Here is a 20134-nt window from a genome sequence, read left to right on the forward strand (position 1 = left end):
TCTCACCGAGACTCGAGTCTTTCGCGACGATGCGAGTTTTCGCTTTCTCGGCGAGTACCTTATCCGCCGCGTGTCTCTCGGTGAGTTCGCTGCTCCGAGAGTACGCTATATCGTGTTCACGGCACGCCGCGTCCAATGGGTTGACACCTTGATCACCTCTAGCCAATCGCTTTTCCAAACGAGTTCCCGGGCCGCAAAATTGATAGCCGGGGATATGAAGCTCGACCGGAAGTGCGTTTATCGCACGATTTAATAGACCTGTGCCTATTTTCGTTGACATCCGTTGCAATCTCTAGACATTACTGAGCAAAGCGCGAGTCCGCGCAGCTATAAATAGGCGGACGTTGGAGGTCAAATCGGGAGTGAGAAAATGAAATTCGTGCAACAACGTCTGACGATACGAGTGATGAATTACGACGACAGAGTACGCTGCAGCGTGAACGAAGGTGTGCGCAAACACGGTACGATGCTACCGACAACTATACGCGCGATCGTTTGCGGCCCCTCAAATTGCGGTAAAATCAACGTGTTGATAAGCCTGCTGGAAAGTCCGCACGGTGTGCGTTTCGAGAACGTGTACGTGTACTCTAAATCGCTGCAACAGCCGAAATATCGCTATTTGGAAGATTTATTGACGCCGATTGACGAAATCGGCTACTTTACATTCTCCAATAACAGTGACGTCATTCCACCGAGCGAGGCTTATCCAAATTCAATTTTTGTCTTTGATGACGTGGCATGCGACAAGCAAGATACGATAAGAGAGTACTTCTCAATGGGGCGCCACTCGAACATCGACTGCTTCTATCTCTGTCAGACATACGCGAGAATACCGAAACATCTTATACGCGACAACGCGAACCTGCTAATCCTGTTTAAACAGGACGCCACCAATTTGAAGCACGTGTACAACGATCACGTGAATACCGACATGTCGTATGAGGATTTCAGTGAGTTATGTCGTACTTGTTGGCAGCAAAAGTATGGATTTCTAGTGATAGACAAGGACAGCTCGCTTACGAACGGGCGATACAGAAAAGGATTTAATGAGTTCGCGATACCGCAGAGCCATTAGTCGTCGCCAACAATCCTCCCAGTCGAGAGAAACTCTAGAGAGAGTGCTGCCGACATGGCTGATAATATTCGCGAGCGTGAAAAGGTTGCCAAGGAGATTGCGAAGACGGCCGAATCGATCCGCAAGAAACACCGCGCTCTGAAGACCGGAAAGATCGATGATGATATCGCCGTCAAGACTCACTTTAAACCTATTATCGAGCCGCTACAAAAGATTGTCGACAACGCGACGATTTCGGTGAAAAACGAGCCTAACACCGACGACGACGACGGTGTGAAGATCGAGACACGGTATGAGGGGGAAACACCGAAAAAGAGTAAACATAAAACCATCAAGCGATATAAAGAGGAGGAGGAGGAGACATTGAAAAAAAGAAAATATGATATTTTGAAGCCATTGGACGCTTCATTGCCGACAACATCTACACCGAAAAACGCACAACCTGTGATACCCAAAACACTCGTAGACGAAAATGTTTTCGAAACCGCGCGTAACCCGCCCGAAATATCCCTTCGACACTGGTTAAGATCGTTGGAAGGTCGACAAATGATGCGAAAGGATTGGGGGCCATTAGGACAAAAGTACATGGACGCTCTCCTCGGTGCTGATGAGAAGAAAGAAATTGATAATGTATACGGAGTCTATTTCGACGAGAATGAAATGCGCATCGGAAACAAGCGATTCGCGATTGACAAAGATGACAATATAATCATAGGCGACACGCGGTACATTGGAACGCCCGGATTGTACGAGTTGATCTTCAAGAAAAGACCTGATTACCAGGAGGATGATTTGCAAAAATACAAACATATATTATTGGCGACAAATGCGCATAAACGCAACTTTGATGTGCAAGGCCGTGTGAAGGGTAGCAAGGGGGACAAGTACAAATATATAATCGCACCGTTGACGCGGGTGGAATCGGACGACCCAAAATCTGGCATGGGAATGCTTTGCGCTATGACGCTAACCAACAATAAGATTGATTACGTGCACTGGGACGACCCCAACGAGCTAGTGGATCGCCTACGATTGCTCGATGCTTCGCACCAAGCTGGCAACAACGCGCATGACAACGAGATCTTGTCGATTATCGAGGAACTGCGTGAAGCGGGCATTATTATAAATTAAACAAGGTTCCCGACAATCTATTTAGTTTATCGTGTGACACTTTACAAAGCATTGAAAAAATGTCTATCAATAAGTTTGGATTATTCGAGAGGAGAAATGATGCAACCCCTGGCACAGACGATCAATGGTATAGATTGATTAGAAAATGCGTGCGCAAAAACGCTCTGCATTGCGTCGCTACAGATTATGACGCGAGATCGCGCAAGATTCGCCGTGTAGCGCAACCTGAGGCGGATACCGATGTCGTCAACAAATTGTACCTGGAAGAGTGCTTTAAAACATTGATGATCCAACAGAAAGAGTCAGATGAGAAGCTGGCTGCGTTAAAGAAGGATGTACGAGCGTTGGAAACTGCGATAAAAGAGCTTCTGCGTGCGCCAAACACTACCTCAGACACAGGCATCTAATGAGCGGTTGGCTCAGAAACGTCTATCAAACAGTTGTGAAACGTCTAGAAAGGATTTTCGAGTGGTTGCAAACAATTGTTGAACAGCTACGGAGGTTTATCAGCGTGCTACCAAACAACAATGAGTGGCATCAGTGACCGACCTGGAAGCAGCAGTGAACGACCCGGAAGCAGCAGTGAACGACCTGGAAACGGTGGTGAACGCGACCGCTACGATCGAGGTTACGATCATGTCAAACAGGGTTGCGAACGAGGCTACGAACAAGTCCTTAAAGGTTACATAAAAGGCTATCAACAACTCAGTAAGGGTTGCGAACGGGCCAAGGCGGGCTACGAACGGATCAGAAACGACTTGGGACGAGGCTGTGATCGAGTCAGGAACGATTTTCGAATGGGCCAAGGACGTAAGTGAACGAACGCGAAAGAACCCGAAAGAACCCGAAACAACGAGAATTTAACCCGAAAGAACCTGAAAGAACAAGGCACAAACCCGAAACAACGAGGCACGAAACCGAAACAACGAGGCACGAACCCGAAAGAACCCGAAACAACGAGGCACGAACCCGAAACAACGAGGCACGAACCCGAAAGAACCCGAAACAACGAGGCACGAACCCGAAAAAAACCCGAAAGAACCCAAAAGAACGAGAATTTAACCCAAAAAAACAAGGCACGAACCCGAAACAACGAGAATTTAACCCGAAAGAACCCGAAACAACGAGGCACGAACCCGAAAGAACCCGAAACAACGAGGCGCGAACGCAAAAGAACCCGAAACAACGAGGCACGAACCCGAAAAAACCCGAAACAACGAGAATGAATAGTGAAAATAACAACGAGCAACATAGTTTGGAGAGACGGCAGTTGGTAAACGAGTTGCACGCGTCAGCGAGAAAAAATTTCCCTCGAAGACATGTCATAGTGCGAGGATACGATGATTTGTGGCAAGCCGACATTGTCGAGATGCGTCCATACTCCCGTTTCAACAGAGGTTACCACTACATACTCACCATCATCGATGTGTTGAGCAAGTATGCGTGGGCTGTACCACTCAAGAGTAAAGGAGGAAGCGAGACAGCTGACGCAATCGCCAAGATAATTCGGGATAGCAAGAGATGCCCGAAAAACATGCAAACCGATAACGGAAAGGAATTTTACAACGCCGATGTGCAACGACTTATGCGAAGACATGACATTAATCACTATTCTACATATTCGATATTGAAGGCGTCGGTCGTCGAGCGATTCAATCGCACACTAAAGAACGATATGTGGAAGATGTTTACGCTGAATGGTACTTACAAGTGGTTCGACATGCTGCCACGTCTCGTATCAGATTACAACGGACGCAAGCATCGAACGATTGATATGCGACTCGCCGACGTTACCCCCGCGATCGCCGAAAGACTCTTGGCTACCGTGTACAATTGTGTAAAAATCGCGGGTCCGGCAAAGTTCAAAGTAGGTGATCAGGTACGCGTCAGCAAGTACAAACAACTTTTCGAGAAGGGATACACGCCAAATTGGACAACCGAGGTGTTTAAGATTGTTAAAGTGCAGCATACTAATCCCGTAACATATCTACTCAAGGATTATCACAAGACATCTATCGCTGGAGCGTTTTACGAGCATGAGCTGCATCGTGCAAATTATCCGGATGTGTACCTCGTGGAGAAAATACTGCGCAGGAGGGGTGACGAGGTTTATGTGAAATGGCTGGGATTCGACAGTTCGCACAACTCTTGGATACATAAAAACAATGTTATTTAATGTATTTTATTCAATCATTGTATAACAATATATATATTGTATAACATATGAAATATATGAAATATATAACAAAATATATATAATTCTCATTAATACGTCCTTACAATATAATTTATTTACAACGGTATTCGATAATGTCCCCACGGCAAGGTGTCGGTCGAATCAGGTACGACATACCGCTTGTCGTCGTAGGGACTTAGAGCAATTTTCGTCTCGCTGATGGTATACACTTTATGCAATTTCGATCTTATACATGACTGTTGACGCGTCATTTCAATCTCGTCATTAAGACAGCGTGTATAATCGTCGAATGTTATACTACGCGCTACGACGTTACTTTTGACACCTTTTGCCTTCTTAGTGTCCTTTTTACCATCCACCCGCAAAGCATACATTTTTGCTCTAAGCCCGACGAATTCGGTCATTATCGCGCCGTTATTCTCATCTTTCATCAGACCCGGCACCTTTTTATTCGCGAGCGGTATACCGTACGCATTATTCGCGGCGTAATCGCTGGTATCGAATCGAGCGATGTCGCGTTTCAAATTTTCATAGACATCCTGACATTTAATTTGATATATTAAACTATCCGTGTCGGTGTACATTACTCTACAATTGTCACGATAGAGCGGTGACATGTATTCGTGGTGAAATTCATAAAGACATACTTTTGATACGTCGAGTATGCACATGCCGACGTAGATTAGTTTGTAGAATTTAACTTCGAGTTTGCGTAATTCTATGGCAACTAATTTTTCCGAAAATATGCTTGTACTATGAAAATTTGGTTTAGCGATCATTGCCTCCGCACCGTACCGTCCATCCCATTTTGTTAATAATTTTACATTCATATGATTGCGCACATTTTCCATCGTCTTGCCGAATACCGCGTTATTCATCAATTTATATAAATTTTTTTCAAAATCGTTTTTCGCTCGTGTTCTAAACTGTGTGTTAAGTTCGATGTATTTTTGAAACCACGCTGACTGCGTGAATTGTAGTATGCGATATATTTTTGTTATGCGTAGCCCGTGGCGCGTGCACTGCTGCAGATTACGATAGTGTATTACGTAGCGCTTCTTATCGTAAAGCGTTGCTAGGAGTTTATATTCCCGCTTGCCGGGCGGCTTATCGCGCGTTGGGCAAAACGGTAGGTCAATGTGCGCGTCATGAAGATGCTGCGGATACTCTAAATCTACTTCGAGAACATAGCCTATAGGTGAATCGAACGCGATAGATGATACGTCAAAATTCGATATATCGTCGACCCACCGAAAATCAGCATATGGCAATGGTTGACACATTGCCCATCCGTACAAATTATTTACATCGAAATACATGAGGTACGATGAGGGTTTCGATGGGTCGTACGATTGCATGTACTTGTTATTAGCCTGTGCGTATCGGCCTGAACATTGACTAAGGCCGCCGCGTATACCTCGTTCGACAAACATAACCATGTCAATGTCTGTTAATAATTCAAATTTTATATTCGTATGTTTTAACATGGCGTCCCATGTATATCCGGGGAGAGTATAATAATACGCGGGATCGAGTCCGTAACTTTTTATACAACTATCGCGAAAATTCTCAAATATATCGGCCAATAACAAGACATCAATTTTTAAATATAAATCGCTATATTCGCCTAGCGTTCGAAGGGAGAATCGGCTCCAGACGGTCTCGGCGTGCGCGTAATCACTCTCGGATACTGTGTCGCCGGTTAAGGAACTGTAAAATGAGTCGCGCGGCGGTAAACGTGTGTCTTGTAATCTGTCCACGCAGTCTATGTATTCGTATGGAAAGACACCCTTTCGTGTCAATAAATTGAATTTTTCACTAGTTAAATTTTGATATTCCGAATGTAAAATTTTTAGTTTATCTTTATCCAAAAATGATGCTAATTTGTCGAGACTAGCACTGAGAAACTTATACGAATCGATAAAGCGTAATTTGATATAATTTTTTGCATTTTTGTCTTGTGTCAATCTAACAGTTTTCGAGAATGATATATATTTTTCCTTTGTTATCGGCAGTAATTCGATTTCCCCTTCGAACGCTGTGGCTATGTCCTCGATAATAAAATGTGCGTCGTAGCCGGACAGATTGTGAAAGACTATAGGGATACAAAATGATTCTTTGTAATTTAAGTTACAATTTGAATGCGCAGGACCCCTGTACCGCCCGGTGAGGTGGCAATGATCGCGGACGCGTGTATCGTCTTCGTCAAACGGTTTTTCACAAATGTGACAATGCGTCGCGGTGCGAAATTTTAATCACTCGTCAGGCGTTAAATTTACCATGGGGACATTGGTCGTTAAAATATTTTTTACGCGGATTGCTAAATTTTTAAGCTGTTCGGCGAACCATGCGACGCAATCGACACTACGGCGGGAATTGTACGCGGACAACGAACTGTCATACGAACACTGTACATAGTACGCGATGCTGAACACTTGATGGTGTTGATAATTTTTGGCATCTTCGGTCTTTGCCAAAACACACTCGAGATCGGCGTACACTACAAACGGCAGCCGCTCCTTCCTCGTGTAGTTGTCGAAGCTGAGCCACTTGTCCTTGTCGCTCGGCAACCGAATAGCACAGTCGTTCAATTTCCCGCAATCTTCCGTATGCGCTTGCAATTTATCCACCGCTCCGAAATAATGTAGGCATCTGTAAAAAATAAAAAATTTAATGAAAATTTAATTAAAATATAATTTACGTGTAATAAATATATATATACTTACCGATCGCATATAAATTTTTTACATTTCTTTTTGCTCAGCTGTGAGCTCACGAGGCGAGACAGATTTTTTATCAAAACAAAATGCCCGACGCTGTTTTCGTCTTCCACGTACAGCAGATTGACGTGCCTGTCCTTCTTTTTTTCCGAAAGACGCAACGGGACGATGTTCTCGTTCTCGATGATGTACACATTCACGGAGATGTCGTTTGCAAGTTCAAACTTTTTAATTTGATTCACAGTCACTGGAAACTCAATGTTTTGGAGATTCAGCACTGTGGTGTAATGCGGATAGGAGGATTCTCGTTCCATATGTCTTTCAGCGGGGTACAGAGCGGCTACTACTGACCATGCGAAACACGCATTGTCCGCTGATAGCACATTAACAACCGCTCTTTTTACCATAATTTTTTGCGGTAATTTGACATGGCATCCAGCGCGCATAGGATTATACTTGTTGATATTTACTGTCAAATCTATTATCCGCGACAATGCCCAGCCGCTATCGCGTTCCTGGAACTCTTCTAGCGATGCTAGCGTGGGCTCGATTACGCGGCGCTCGTACCACTCGCGTACATCGGACGTGCGAAAGAGTTCAAAGTTTCTCGTATTAATACTTTTATTGGCACGCTTGTCACCGGACACAAATTCGCCGTTGAAAACAGTGTTCACTTTTACACTGATGTGTCTCTGCAGCACATTCTCCATGTTCTCGACTACAATGTCTGCTGCATTTTCCAAAAACTGACGCGGTTCGATATAGTCGACGTTAATTACCGCACCGGTAAGTATACGGCTATCGAACGCCGTATCGATCTCGCGCCAAACGAGTCTTTGCGCGTTATTGCCGCCGCCGCTGCCACTAGGTATGGATCCACCACTAAACATGGATTCACCGACATACTGTCTCTGCAAGCGCACCTTCGCACCCTCGAGTCGCGCTATTCTCGCCACGAGAGATTGCCTATGTCCAATCGAGAGACGCGGACGCTTGGCACGGCTGCGTTCTTCCAGCTCTTCGATAAATTCTTCGCACTCTTGCAGCCATCCGAAATATTCGCCCAAGGTGCCGACTTGGCGGGAACGCTCCAACAGGTCGCGCTCAATGTTCTCCATTTTTTATGTCTGGCACTTTTTCACACTTTTAACCTCAGCCTATTTTCGCTGACATTCGCTGCAATCCCTGATCATCGGTGCTGGACCGTCAATATGCGTTCGCATCCACGGCCGATTGTAATGTTCGAGGCAGCGACGATATGTCTGAACCTCCGGATCCGTCTTGATATGCTCTGGAAGCTTGTCCCACAAATGCTCTACGAAATATCCACACTTTTGTAGTAAAACAATCTTCGGAATATATTGTAACTGTTCGGCACTTAAACTGAGAATGTCGGAAGCACTTGATAGCATGACAAACATCTTGAATGAAGAGAGCGTGCGCTCGCCAGTGGTACTATGGCCCCGGCAGCGGCATCGGTCCTCGTTATATATCCCAATCAACCCTTTGTTCGTCAACGTACGAACGAGAAAAATTTAGATGACGTAAATTTTCGGCGCTTGTTTTGTTTATAAATTCCTGCAGCCGCTGGTTATCGGTGCTGGTATTTCTTAGAAATATACGTATAGATCATGTATCAACCCCCTTGATTGTCGGCGTATGCCAAGCGGTAGCCCTTCTTAAAATTTGATTATCTTAGATTTTCAGAGAACTGATTGTCGGCGCTCGGATCCAAGCGGCCCTTCTTAGAATTTAATTATATTTCTTAGAAATATACAGATAACGTATGGGGGAAGAAACGCAACCCCCTTGATTGTCGGCGCATGCCAAGCGGTGGCCCTTCTTAGAATTTGATTATATTTCTTAGAAATATACAGATAACGTATGAGGAGAAGAAACGCAACCCCCCCCCCTTCCCCCGATTGTCGGCAGCCCTTTTGTAATAGATATTGTTTATCTTTTGTTTATAAACATAAACGTATGAAGAGAAGAAACGCAACCTCCACCCCCCCCCCCCCCCGATTGTCGGCAGCCCTTTGTAATAGATATTGTTTATCTTTTGTTTATAAACATAGATAAGCTTATCTGCTGATAAGACCCCCCCGCCCGCGTGACGTCATACCCCCTCGCCCCCGAAAATCCCCCCGCCCCGCACCCCCCTCAGAGGACTCGGGTTAGAACCCCCCTAGTATTCCTACTGACTGTTGGCAAAGTCGCTATTACGCGTTTTCCAAGGTGTTTATAATATTGGCTGGAATATGGTCATATCATACGATCGGTATTAAGTGTCTGATCTTCGTGGCAGTATTTACGTTCTCTTTTAGTATTGTTGTACCCCAGATACTTCTCATTGCACCTTTAGTATATGGCGTATGGCGTTCAAAGCGCTCTTGTTACACATAAAATGTTATTAAAAATCATGTATAGAGAAAATTAATTGCACATTTTTTTTCATATCCCAATTTTGTCGATATAATCCGCGATATTTATTTAAACATAGACGCTATATCTATTACATGCAACCGACATCAACAACATATTCGAAGGTGTGCCGTCGTTGATGATCATTCTACTAACTAGTTATCAAGTAGTATTTATGACGATATACAGTGAAAAAGTAGGTAGATTGAGATTGCATGCAAATTTAGTCGTGCAATTAACGTCGTATTGCACTTGATGTGGTTTTACATAAGAAAAAAAACGCAGGAAATGTATACTTATATAGGTAAGAACCTGTTTTAAGACAATGGAGGAGGACTGGCTTTTGCTGAACACGGAAACTGAAAAAACTATTTTACAACGGCATACTAAATACGGACAATATCTGACGAAAGTTTATGCGAGTATGTATTGGTAGAATCGGGAAAAATTCATAAAGATATTACAAATTATGTAACTGAAAAAATTACATTTTTGGGAAAATGCTTTTATGCTTTATGCATTTTTATACAGATGCTCATTAAATGTTATTAATTATAGAAATTTCGAAATATGAAAGAAACTCAAAAACTCTTTCCATTCTTATTTTTATTACATATCCACTCTTTTAAAAAAAGTTGAAAGAATGTAACAATTTGTATTTAATTTATTGTATTAACTTTAGTCATTTATATCATAGGCAATTCTCATTCCTTTAATATATGTTGCTTATATAAATTTATAGTAATCCTCTTTTTAACGCCATTGAGTTTTATTCTTAAACCTACCATACTGACGATAATGGAAAAAAATATAGAGAACGTAACAATGCCACCGTTGTCGAAATTGTCCTATCAACTTGAGTACAACGCGAAAATGGAGCAGCACTTTTATTTCTTAATGCTACACAGTTCTCTAGCTGTATTGTCTCATTCCTTGATTGCTGTCGCTGTTGATAGCTTCTATTATGCTTTGATCCAACATGCTTGCGGAATGTTCGAAATTATTGGGTAAGAATATTCAGAATCAAATGACGACTCGATATTGCAAAATTGAAACAAGAGTATCTTGCGCCAACACTTGAACACGCTTCTAGACACGTGCTGGAGAACATTGGCAAAAATAATGACGCCAATTTTCGTCTAGAGGTACAAAGAATCGATGATAACAATTATGACGCCGCACTGGACTGCCTACGTAGGCATCTTCATGTAGTAGAGTACATGTTAATCGCTTAATCTTCTTTTCTTTTTCTCTCTCTTTCCCTCTTTCCATCTTCCTAATCTTAATTATTAATTAAATAAATAATGTTTGCTCCAAATGAGAATTTTTCATTATTACTTGTAAATTACTTGTAACACATTGAGATTCGTGATTTTGCAGATTTGTCGAACAGATCGAGTTCTTATTTGCAAATATGTTTCTGGTCTGTCTTTATTCAATGATACTTTCTAGCACTGTATCCGGTATACAGGTATGACTTGACCTTTATCTTTGCAGCAACAAAAAGAACATATCAACAGCTGTTAAAAAAGGAAAAAGACAGTATTTCAATTTGGAACATAATTTCATTATAACATTGCATATGTGTCTTTTAAAATTAATTAACTTTAATTAAAGTCGAAGACAAAAAAACTTTGATTTTTCTAAAAACTTAAATTTGTCTTCCAGGTGATGGTGAATTTAGACAATGGAGACAGTATTGTAGCACCTGTGTCTTTCTATTTTGCACAATTCTTCCATCTCTATCTATAATTCTGGCAGGCTCAATTTCTATTGGATTACAGCGATATTCCGTATAAGTCTATGTTAGAATTTCTTTGAATATCTTTGAATGCGTTTATCGTCAATTATTTTTAATTCATATTTTTTCGTAAGGCGCGAACACTTACGTCACGATTCAGTATTTTTTGTTAAATTATCAGAAAATCCTCTTGTGTCCTTCATTGCGAAGCATAACGCTTATAAATATAAGTTTTATTGCTAGTTTTTATATCTAAAATAATATGAATCTCATTTTGCATTATAGTTGCAAAAGAAGATGGTACTATACTTCTCGAAAATGTAGAAAGATCTTTCTTCTAATTTTAAGCAGAACTATGTCGCCCTGCAAAGTAACTGCTGGCAACATCATGCCCTTATCAATTGAAAATTTTGGAACGGTAAAGTAAAATTGTACATTTGTATATATTGTACAATTAGTTATATACATAACATTTTGTAATTATCACGCAGAAATAAATATTTTTATCGGCTCTCAATATAAAGAATATAAATATGATGTTTTCTAAATCGGCCAACAGAGCCAAAGCACGAAAAATTATTTTGTAATTATGTTAAAGAATATATGACGAGAAGTTTGATATTTTTTAAAGGTTTTGAAAACATCGATGTCTTATTTTACGGTACTACGTTCTTTCCAGAATTAATGTTATCATATTGAGAGAAATAGTCGTTAATTATACATAATTATTTTTAATATAATGTTATTACACATAAAATTTTTTTTTATATTTTGTCTCATTGTCTTCCTAAAAATGAAAATCAGACTGACGATGAGTCCATAAATCATGTGTTTATGCATATTTTAAAATTCACAGTTCAACAATGATATATCTCATATGTAATGTTAAAGTCGATGGATTTGATTTTTGAAAACTATAAATTATGCTGTTAATCTGTATCAACTATCTTATTTTTTCATATCCATTTGCTATATTTATTTATTTATTTTTTTATTTTTGATTGTGTCAAAAGAAACAAAATTTTCGTAAGTTAAATTATCCAATGCATTTACTAAGAATCGCCTCTGAAAATTTATTTATATACATAATACTGATTAAAAAGAGATATATAATAGGTCTTTGGAGAGAAAAATAATAAGAAATTACAAAAATGTGGACACGAAAGGAAAGACAGGCAAGTAAAAAGTATATATAAGTCCACTTGTCTTTTATGCATGTAATATTTTTCTCTTTATGTTGCATTGATGTACTGCTTCTCTCTTTTTCTTTCCCTTCCTGTTCAGAATTCAAAAAAATGGTAAGTCATATTTTTGTGTTCATTTACGTTACATTTACACTTCGAGGTTTTTAATGCTATTTATATCTTGGAGAATAGGTTTGTGTGCTGAGGGAAACGCGAAACAATTTCATGGATCGATCGTCCAAAACAAAGATGCATGAAGAAATAGCTTGTGATTATGACTTGTAATTTGTATAACACACACAATGCGTGAAATTGTGTAAGTATATTATTATGTACAGGGAAAAGGGAATTTGAGAAAAAGGGGGTTCTTGCATATTATCAGCTATTTTTGCAATCTTTCGGATATGTATTCGAATAAAAAATGTGGGAATAGAACGATTATACACACAAAAAACTCACAAAAAAATACAGAGCGTTTAAATGACATCTATAACAAAATAATTAAGATCGTATAAAATATCCTTACTGACAAAATTTTTACCATTCTGTTGACGATCGTTACCGTAATATGTTCAATGCTGTCTCTAGTCTTTTTTATTTCTGACTGGTAGCATAAAGATTTATAATGTTTTAATTTGACAATAATTTGTAAACTCCTGATATGACTTAATTGTAACTAATATTTGTTGGAGCAATCGCTGGAATAGCTGAGTTACTCCGTCCCTTTTGTTCTGCTTTACTCAAAGTTGAAGAAGAAGTAGAAACGCCAAGGGAGTGAGAGACAAAGAGAGAAAGAAGGGGGGGAGAGAGAGAGAGGGGAGAGAGGGAAAGAAGAAGGGAGAGAGAAAAAGGGGGGAGGGAGAGAGAGAGAGAGAGAGAGAGAGAGAGAGAGAGAGAGAGAGAGAGAGAGAGAGAGAGAGAGAGAGAGATTGATTGATTGATTGATTGATTGATCTTTATTAGCTTTCACAGCTATTACATATACATAATTACTATACATTATTTAACACATATTCTTTTAACAGTCTCTTATATAATATTAATTCTTCACATTGTTTTATCTTGGTGGGTAACGCATTATACATTTTTATTCCTTCGTAAAACAGGCTTTTTTGCGCACTTCTCGTTTTACGCAATGTTAGTACTATGTTTCCGGCCTGCCTCGTTTGTCTATCACATTCTTTTCCCACTATTTCTATTTTATTACTTAACGCCACCGATGCCATGTTATTTAGTATTTTAAAAATAAATACACCTACATTATAATATAATCGTTTCCTTACGGACATAAACTGCAGCGCCTGCAGCATGTCCTCAACTTTGGTATATCTATTACATTGCAATATGACTCTCATGGCACGGTTTTGAGCTACCTGCAGTTTATTTAACTGCGCTTCTCCCATCCCGACTGATAGAGTGGCACAATACTCGAAATGAGGCGCTATTATGGATTTATATACAATACATCTAGTGTAGGCTGACACGAAGTTACCTATTCTGTTTAAAAAACTAGTCTTTTTCCCTATTTTCTTAAGCATATAATCGCAATGATCTTGAAATCGTAGTCTGCCATCAATAATTATACCTAAATATTTTATAGTTTCCACACGTTCTATTTTAGTTCCATCCAAACATTTCAAAATAGTATTGCCTCTCAATTCTTTTCGAATACTTCTAACTACCATATATTTCGTTTTATCCGCATTCATTTTTAATTTATTTATATTCATCCAGCGTTCAATTATATTAAAATAAACCATATTCATTTTTATCTCTATATCTGCGCTACTTTCTCCACTTACATATATAAGCGTATCGTCTGCAAACATTTTTATATTGCATCCCTCCGGACATACTTCGATTATATCATTTATATATATTATAAATAGTAGAGGTCCTAGTACCGAACCTTGTGGCACTCCGTATTCCGTTCTAAGACGTTCTGACCACTGATTGTTAAATTTGACTTGTTGCGTTCTGTTGTTTAGATATGTTCTAAACCATTCTAGCACTATTCCTTTCATTCCATATTGCTCTAATTTTTTTAACAATCTTGTCCTATCCACCGTTTCAAATGCCCGTTTTAAGTCTAGGAATATTACTCCTACTATTTCCCCTTCACTAATTGTTAACTTCCAATCATCAATGACGCTTTGTATCGCTGTTTCGCACGAATGATATTTTCTAAATCCTGATTGATGCTCTGATATAATATCATTATTATGTAAATATTCATCTATTTGTTCCTTTACGACTAATTCTAAGACTTTCTCATAAATTGGTAATATATTAATTGGTCTAAATTCACTTGCTTTCTTTGGTTTCTCTACCTTAGGAATTGGTACAATAGTAGATGTTTTCCATCCCTCCGGACACACTCCTTTTATTAATGAATCATTTATTATCTTCAATAGTTCATTTTTTATTACGTGAAAGCTCATTTTTAATATATCACTAGATATTCCCTCATCTGTTCCTTTTTTCTTTGGCAAAGCCATAACAATTTGTTCAAGTTTCCTTAAATTTATCAACTTAAAATATTCCATTTTATCACTACTATTTACAACATAAATGGTTTTTGTATTTTTACTGTCTCTTTTTTCTATAGATTTTATTATATCGTTAATGCTCTGTATATAAAATATATTAAAATTATTCACTAACGTACATTCTTCTACATTCTTTAATATTTCAAAGTCTATGTTATTAATTTCTTTCGAACCCCTAGTCTCTCCTCTTATGACTTCCTTTAGAGTTTTCCACATTAATACAGGATCATTTTTATTATCATCTATCATGTTCTCATAATATTCTTTCTTTTTTTTCTAATTATTTTGACTGCCGTATTTCTCTCAGTTTTAAACTGTAACCAATCTTGTTCTTCACCCGTATATACCGCTCTTGCATACGCCTCATCCCTTGCATTTGTAGCTAATCTTATATCATCCGTATACCATTTTTTTCCTTGTCATATCTTTGGAATTTTAAATTTTTTCTTTGGTGCTACCCTATCTAACGCCGCTACCATATTCTGCACAAATTTCTCTGCTCTTTCATTTACCCCTAAATTAATTCTACTTTCTAATCCTTCCTCTATTGCATATAGAAAATCATCTATTTGAAATTTGCTGTAATCTCTACCAATGAATTCTCTATATTTTTCTTCAATATTACTTCTATTAAGTTCAACGCTTATCCATAAATGATCTGTTATCCTCGGCTTATCATATACGATACAGTTTACCTTGGTATTTGCAAAAACTAAATCTACCAAAGATTGACTATTTTCTGTAATCCTAGTTGGTTTATCTACGTATTGTTTCATGCCCAAACACAACATCTCATTTACTAGCTTTTTAGCATAAAACACTTCCGTCATTAAGTTTATATTAAAATCACCCAACATGATGCATTGCCCTTTCGCTACTAAACGGTCCACTACATCCTCTATAAATCTTAAGAAATCACCATCCGACGCGCTCGGTGAATGGTACACTACTATAATTACTCCTTTATATATATTATCTCGCATTTTGATCGCTACACACCAACAGTTAGATACTATTTTTTCTTTAACTATTACCTCATATTTGATATCATTTCTTATGTAAGTCATTACGCCTCCTGTGTTTCTATTTTCCTCATCGCATCTAACTAAACTATATCCCGGCGCATTCACTTCACTGTCTTCTATTTCCGCAATGAGCCTAGTCTCCGACAACGCCACGACTGCAAGATTCATCCTCTTCATATAGTCTTGAATTTCATCTTTGTGCGCCATCACACTCTGCGAGTTCGTGTATACAATTGATTCCATCCATGATTGCTACTTAGTGGACTCCCAGCCCGCTCTTTTTTTCTCCTCCTCTAGTGCTCTGGTGAAAGTCGGACATTTTCTGTTTAACGCATCATGTTCGTCATTTATCTTTAAGTTGTACGTTTTACTTTTGTACATACAATTTACACACCTCATCTTCGTTACCTTACAGTCACTTGCTTTATGATTTCCAGCACATTTATGACATGTTTCTTCTCGCTTACAATTTTTAGCAATATGATAGTAACCCCAACATTTAAAGCATCTCTTAACACTGTAATGTTCAAACACAGGACATTTCCTCCATCCGATATTTCTTTTTTCTTTTTTCAGCATCAGCTCATGGGCAATTTCATCTACCTCCATTATTAAGGAACCGTCTTCTTTTCTTCCACTTCCAGCACGAGAATTTTCGTTACCTTTGGCCATTCTCTTTACTATTTTTATGTGGAGTTCTTCGTCAATTTTATTTTGTTTTTTGATTGTGTCAATTAAGGCTTCATCATCCATCTGCATTTCTTCTTCTCCAACAATTACAGCCTTTATTTTTGGTTTTACTCCTTTCGGTTCTGTGACCTTGAAATCGTCACCTAGCTTCTCACGTACTGTATCCCTCAGCTTTTCCATTTCTCCCTCGCTCTCACATCCAAGAATAATCGATCCTTTATTTCCTTTCTTCAACTTTGATATTCCCACTTCCAGCTTCTTTATATCTATCTTCTCTTTCACCAATTTTTTGGTAGTTTCACTTTCCTGTTCCCTCTTCGGTTGCACAATTATAATGTTTTCTTTCTTCTTATTTTTTACCGCTTCACTGTAGTTCCTCTGCAATCCTTCCTTTGAGCCACCTGCTACTTCTTGCATCATCTTTTTCAAATTTTCTATTTCTTGTTTAATACTTCCTAGTTCTTCATTGTTCACGAACGCGATGCGAGAGAAAGGATCGCGTGGCACCAAAGGATGAGTCACTTTTATATTTAAAAAAAAAAGACTTTAATATTATCCACAGTTAAAAAAACAACACTTTAACAAACTTTTCACAATAGTAATTATTTACAGAAAAATCGGAATCAAATCAGAGTGCGGAGTAAGCGGCGGTCGTCAACGTGGTTTTGCGGTTTATCTAATAAGCGGTTTGTGATATGTGTTTCACGGCGGAAAGGCGATAAGAATAAGAATTTCGTCGACGCCCCTTTTATCAACGCGGTGCTAGGGCCCGTCACGTCATCACGCACCAATTGATTTCGATCATTTCAAAAGTGGTGATGTGACGCAAGGGCGCCGAACGTTATTGGCTGCCCGGTTCTCGCGCGGAGTAGGCACGGGCCTGACATGCGCGAGCGGATCGATTATTTTATTGATTGGCCTTCCAGAGCCACGTGACCGCTTTGCGCATGTGTTTTGCGACATCGGCAGTTATATCTCCGTGCGGTACCCGTTGCGGGATTGTTATTTATTATGACATTTTAATTGCCCTAATGATTTATGTACGTAGATATTTTTGATCTGAGTGAATTTTTTTCTATTGTTTATTTTACCGCGACGCATGATAATAACAACTGAAATAGATTAGAATGGATAGGCTTACTTACTTGAAATTGCATGAAATAACTCGGATTTATTTGCAATCTCAAACATCCCGCCCGCCTTGTTACGTTGTGACGAAACAATTCGTTGATGATTGCTGGCCGCGGGCCGCGCTTTATTGGTCGGTGATTGTGGCGGTGCGGCTGCGCGTCACGACGCACGTGGTGATCGCGTGTCGCGCTAGACTCGATCAGCTGTGAAATATCCGCCACGTGTTTGGTGAATACCGCGAGTGAGAGTGGTCGCGTAAGACAATGATGCATTATGATGGCATAATTAATGCTCCGTTAGGTGTACAAATGGCGTGTAGTGTTTGAATCGTGTGTGAATTGTGTATTGTGTAAAGTGTGAAAGATGTGACCGGAAGTGTGTATAATTGTGTGTATCGTGTGTGGTGTGCGTCGCGTATCTTTCACGCATCGGTAATCGTCGTGTCTGCTTCAACACCGGGAAGCAGGACGATCTTGACGAGCGGACGCATGAGCTCGGAAGACGCGGTCTTGATGGTGACCACGCCACCCCCTTTCCCGTGTCCCTTCGTGACCCGGGGGAAGGGGCCATCGACTTGGGGAGGATCTCGGACCCCCGGGCAAGAGCCGTTGGGGTGCCCTCTTTCTTCGCCATTTTGAAAGAGGGGATCCTGGATGACTCCTTACCCCCCCCCCAAAGTGATTCTCTTTTTTGAGAGTTGCCTTGTTCGAGGAACCCAGGTTGTCTTTCCGCACGGCTCAGGGAGGGGGGGAAAAGGGGGGCCCCCGACGGAAGTGTCCGGGGTGGGCTGAAAATCGTTGGTCGCGGAGAGTGCCTGCAACGTCAGAATGAGACATTTCAATTTGGGGAGGGGTATTTAACCCGAAGGGGGGGGTGGTTTCGCCATCACCCCCCGCAGGTGTATTTGGGAATTTTTACGCGGCCCCCCCAAAATCCACCAAGTGCGGGGCCGGGGGGGGGTTTAATGCACGGTCCCCCTTTGGCGTGCCGGCGAGCCTAAAACCCCCGGAGATGCCCAATAAATCTCTAGGGGGCGGTCACTCCAACAAGGTGTGCCCCGTCCCTAAAGTCGGGCAGAACCCCCGGGAGACAAATCGGCGAAGAGGGGCAAAAACTTCCGAGGTTTAACACCCTTAGATGGTGGCCCCCCCAAACAGATGAAACCGCAATCCCCCTTTGGGGCCCGGGACCGGGGCCCCTTGCTGGCCCGGATAGGATTGGCCCCGGGTCCATTGCGGAGGAAGGGCCCGGTTGGGACCCGGCTGGGGGGCAGATTGCCCAAGGTGGTTTGGTGTTGTCGTTTTCCCCCTTTGCAGGGGAACACGAGTAACGCGTTTCACCCTGAACCCCTCGAACACCCAAACCGTGTCAAGCAATCCCAGACGCTGCACTTCTGTGAAAGGTCCGCGATGAAAGAACGATCGCATCGGTCAGCCTGAGGTTGCGGGGCGATCTTTGGGGTTTTCCTCCGGGAAAGATAAAAATTTTCAGACTCCCCCCTCTTAAACGCCTTTGCATCATGTAGGGTCAATTTGGCCAAGGTGCGTGTTGAACATGCGCCCTGCGGGTGGGGGGGGGAACCCGCAGGGAAGGAAGTGTTTACCCTCGTAACCAGGGACGGTACTTCCAATTCCGATCATGGCCGTCCGGTGTTTAGTTGGTTTGCGCAACCCGACGACCCCTGCGTGCTGAACAAGGGGTGAAAACCCCCAGAAGCGAAAAGGGTCGGTTTCCTGACGACCAGGCCTTGGTCATGGGGGCTAACGGTGCTCTCAGAAAGGTCCCCTCCGGTTTTACCCGGGATGGCCGCATCTTTTCCTCCAAACCGGGTGGTCCCGTCCCCATAATGCGTGATTTTAATTTTTGAGGAGAAACCCCCCCTTTATCCCAAACCGCGGGTTGTTTGACCCCCCCGGTCCCGGGCTTTTTGGAAAGGGTTTGGGTTGGGACCCCGTTGGCAAAAAAAGGTCTTCCCCCGGGGCTTTTCCTTGGATCCACAAAGCGTGCCCTTTGGTCGACCACAAAGATTTTGGTTTTTGCTGCCCAATCGACGGGGTTTAACGCGTGTCACGTGGGGGGGAAAGGCGGCGGCCAAGCTCGAGTCTTGGAAGGTCACTTTTTGACAGGGCCCCTTTTCCCTTGGCCATTACAGTTAACGTTCCCCTTTTTAGCGTGCGGGGGTAAGGTGCGGGTACCCTCGTTGGGTGCATCGGCGAAACCCGGATTCGCGATGAGTCTCCACGTCCCGTGCCTAGCCGCGGGATTCTCAG

General features: G+C 41.2%; 4 protein-coding genes and 1 pseudogene across 4 annotated transcripts; 2 read left to right on the forward strand and 3 right to left on the reverse strand.

The window, feature by feature from the left end:
• The first annotated feature begins 1059 nt into the window (after positions 1-1059).
• LOC146719470 (uncharacterized) lies at positions 1060-2206 on the forward strand. Its single transcript, XM_085490124.1, has one exon. The coding sequence runs from the start codon at positions 1130-1132 to the stop codon at positions 2204-2206; it is 1077 nt and encodes a 358-aa protein (XP_085346250.1). The 5' UTR covers positions 1060-1129.
• Positions 2207-4372: 2166 nt separating this feature from the next.
• On the reverse strand, positions 4373-5079 carry LOC146719471 (uncharacterized). Its single transcript, XM_085490123.1, has one exon. It carries the CDS (start codon positions 5072-5074, stop codon positions 4499-4501), a length of 576 nt encoding a protein of 191 aa, XP_085346249.1. The 5' UTR covers positions 5075-5079; the 3' UTR covers positions 4373-4498.
• Positions 5080-6670: 1591 nt separating this feature from the next.
• LOC146719472 (uncharacterized) lies at positions 6671-8569 on the reverse strand. Its single transcript, XM_085490122.1, has one exon. The coding sequence runs from the start codon at positions 8239-8241 to the stop codon at positions 7126-7128; it is 1116 nt and encodes a 371-aa protein (XP_085346248.1). The 5' UTR covers positions 8242-8569; the 3' UTR covers positions 6671-7125.
• On the forward strand, positions 8513-11970 carry LOC114945634 (uncharacterized; annotated as a pseudogene).
• Positions 11971-16098: 4128 nt separating this feature from the next.
• Positions 16099-17153, reverse strand: LOC114945635 (uncharacterized). The gene has a single exon (XM_029321895.2). The coding sequence runs from the start codon at positions 17151-17153 to the stop codon at positions 16296-16298; it is 858 nt and encodes a 285-aa protein (XP_029177728.2). The 3' UTR covers positions 16099-16295.
• Between the last annotated feature and the right edge of the window lie 2981 nt (positions 17154-20134).

This window comes from Nylanderia fulva, unplaced genomic scaffold (genome assembly GCF_048542155.1).
Source record: "Nylanderia fulva isolate GAGA-0341 unplaced genomic scaffold, ASM4854215v1 Scaffold975, whole genome shotgun sequence".
In the NCBI taxonomy this organism is placed as follows: domain Eukaryota; kingdom Metazoa; phylum Arthropoda; class Insecta; order Hymenoptera; family Formicidae; genus Nylanderia; species Nylanderia fulva.

Excerpts from the sequence above, each read along its gene's own strand:
- LOC146719470 (XM_085490124.1), top strand. The coding sequence starts at position 1,130 with ATGGCTGATAATATTCGCGAGCGTGAAAAGGTTGCCAAGGAGATTGCG.
- LOC114945635 (XM_029321895.2), bottom strand. The coding sequence starts at position 17,153 with ATGATGCAAGAAGTAGCAGGTGGCTCAAAGGAAGGATTGCAGAGGAAC.
- LOC146719471 (XM_085490123.1), bottom strand. The coding sequence starts at position 5,074 with ATGTGCATACTCGACGTATCAAAAGTATGTCTTTATGAATTTCACCAC.
- LOC146719472 (XM_085490122.1), bottom strand. The coding sequence starts at position 8,241 with ATGGAGAACATTGAGCGCGACCTGTTGGAGCGTTCCCGCCAAGTCGGC.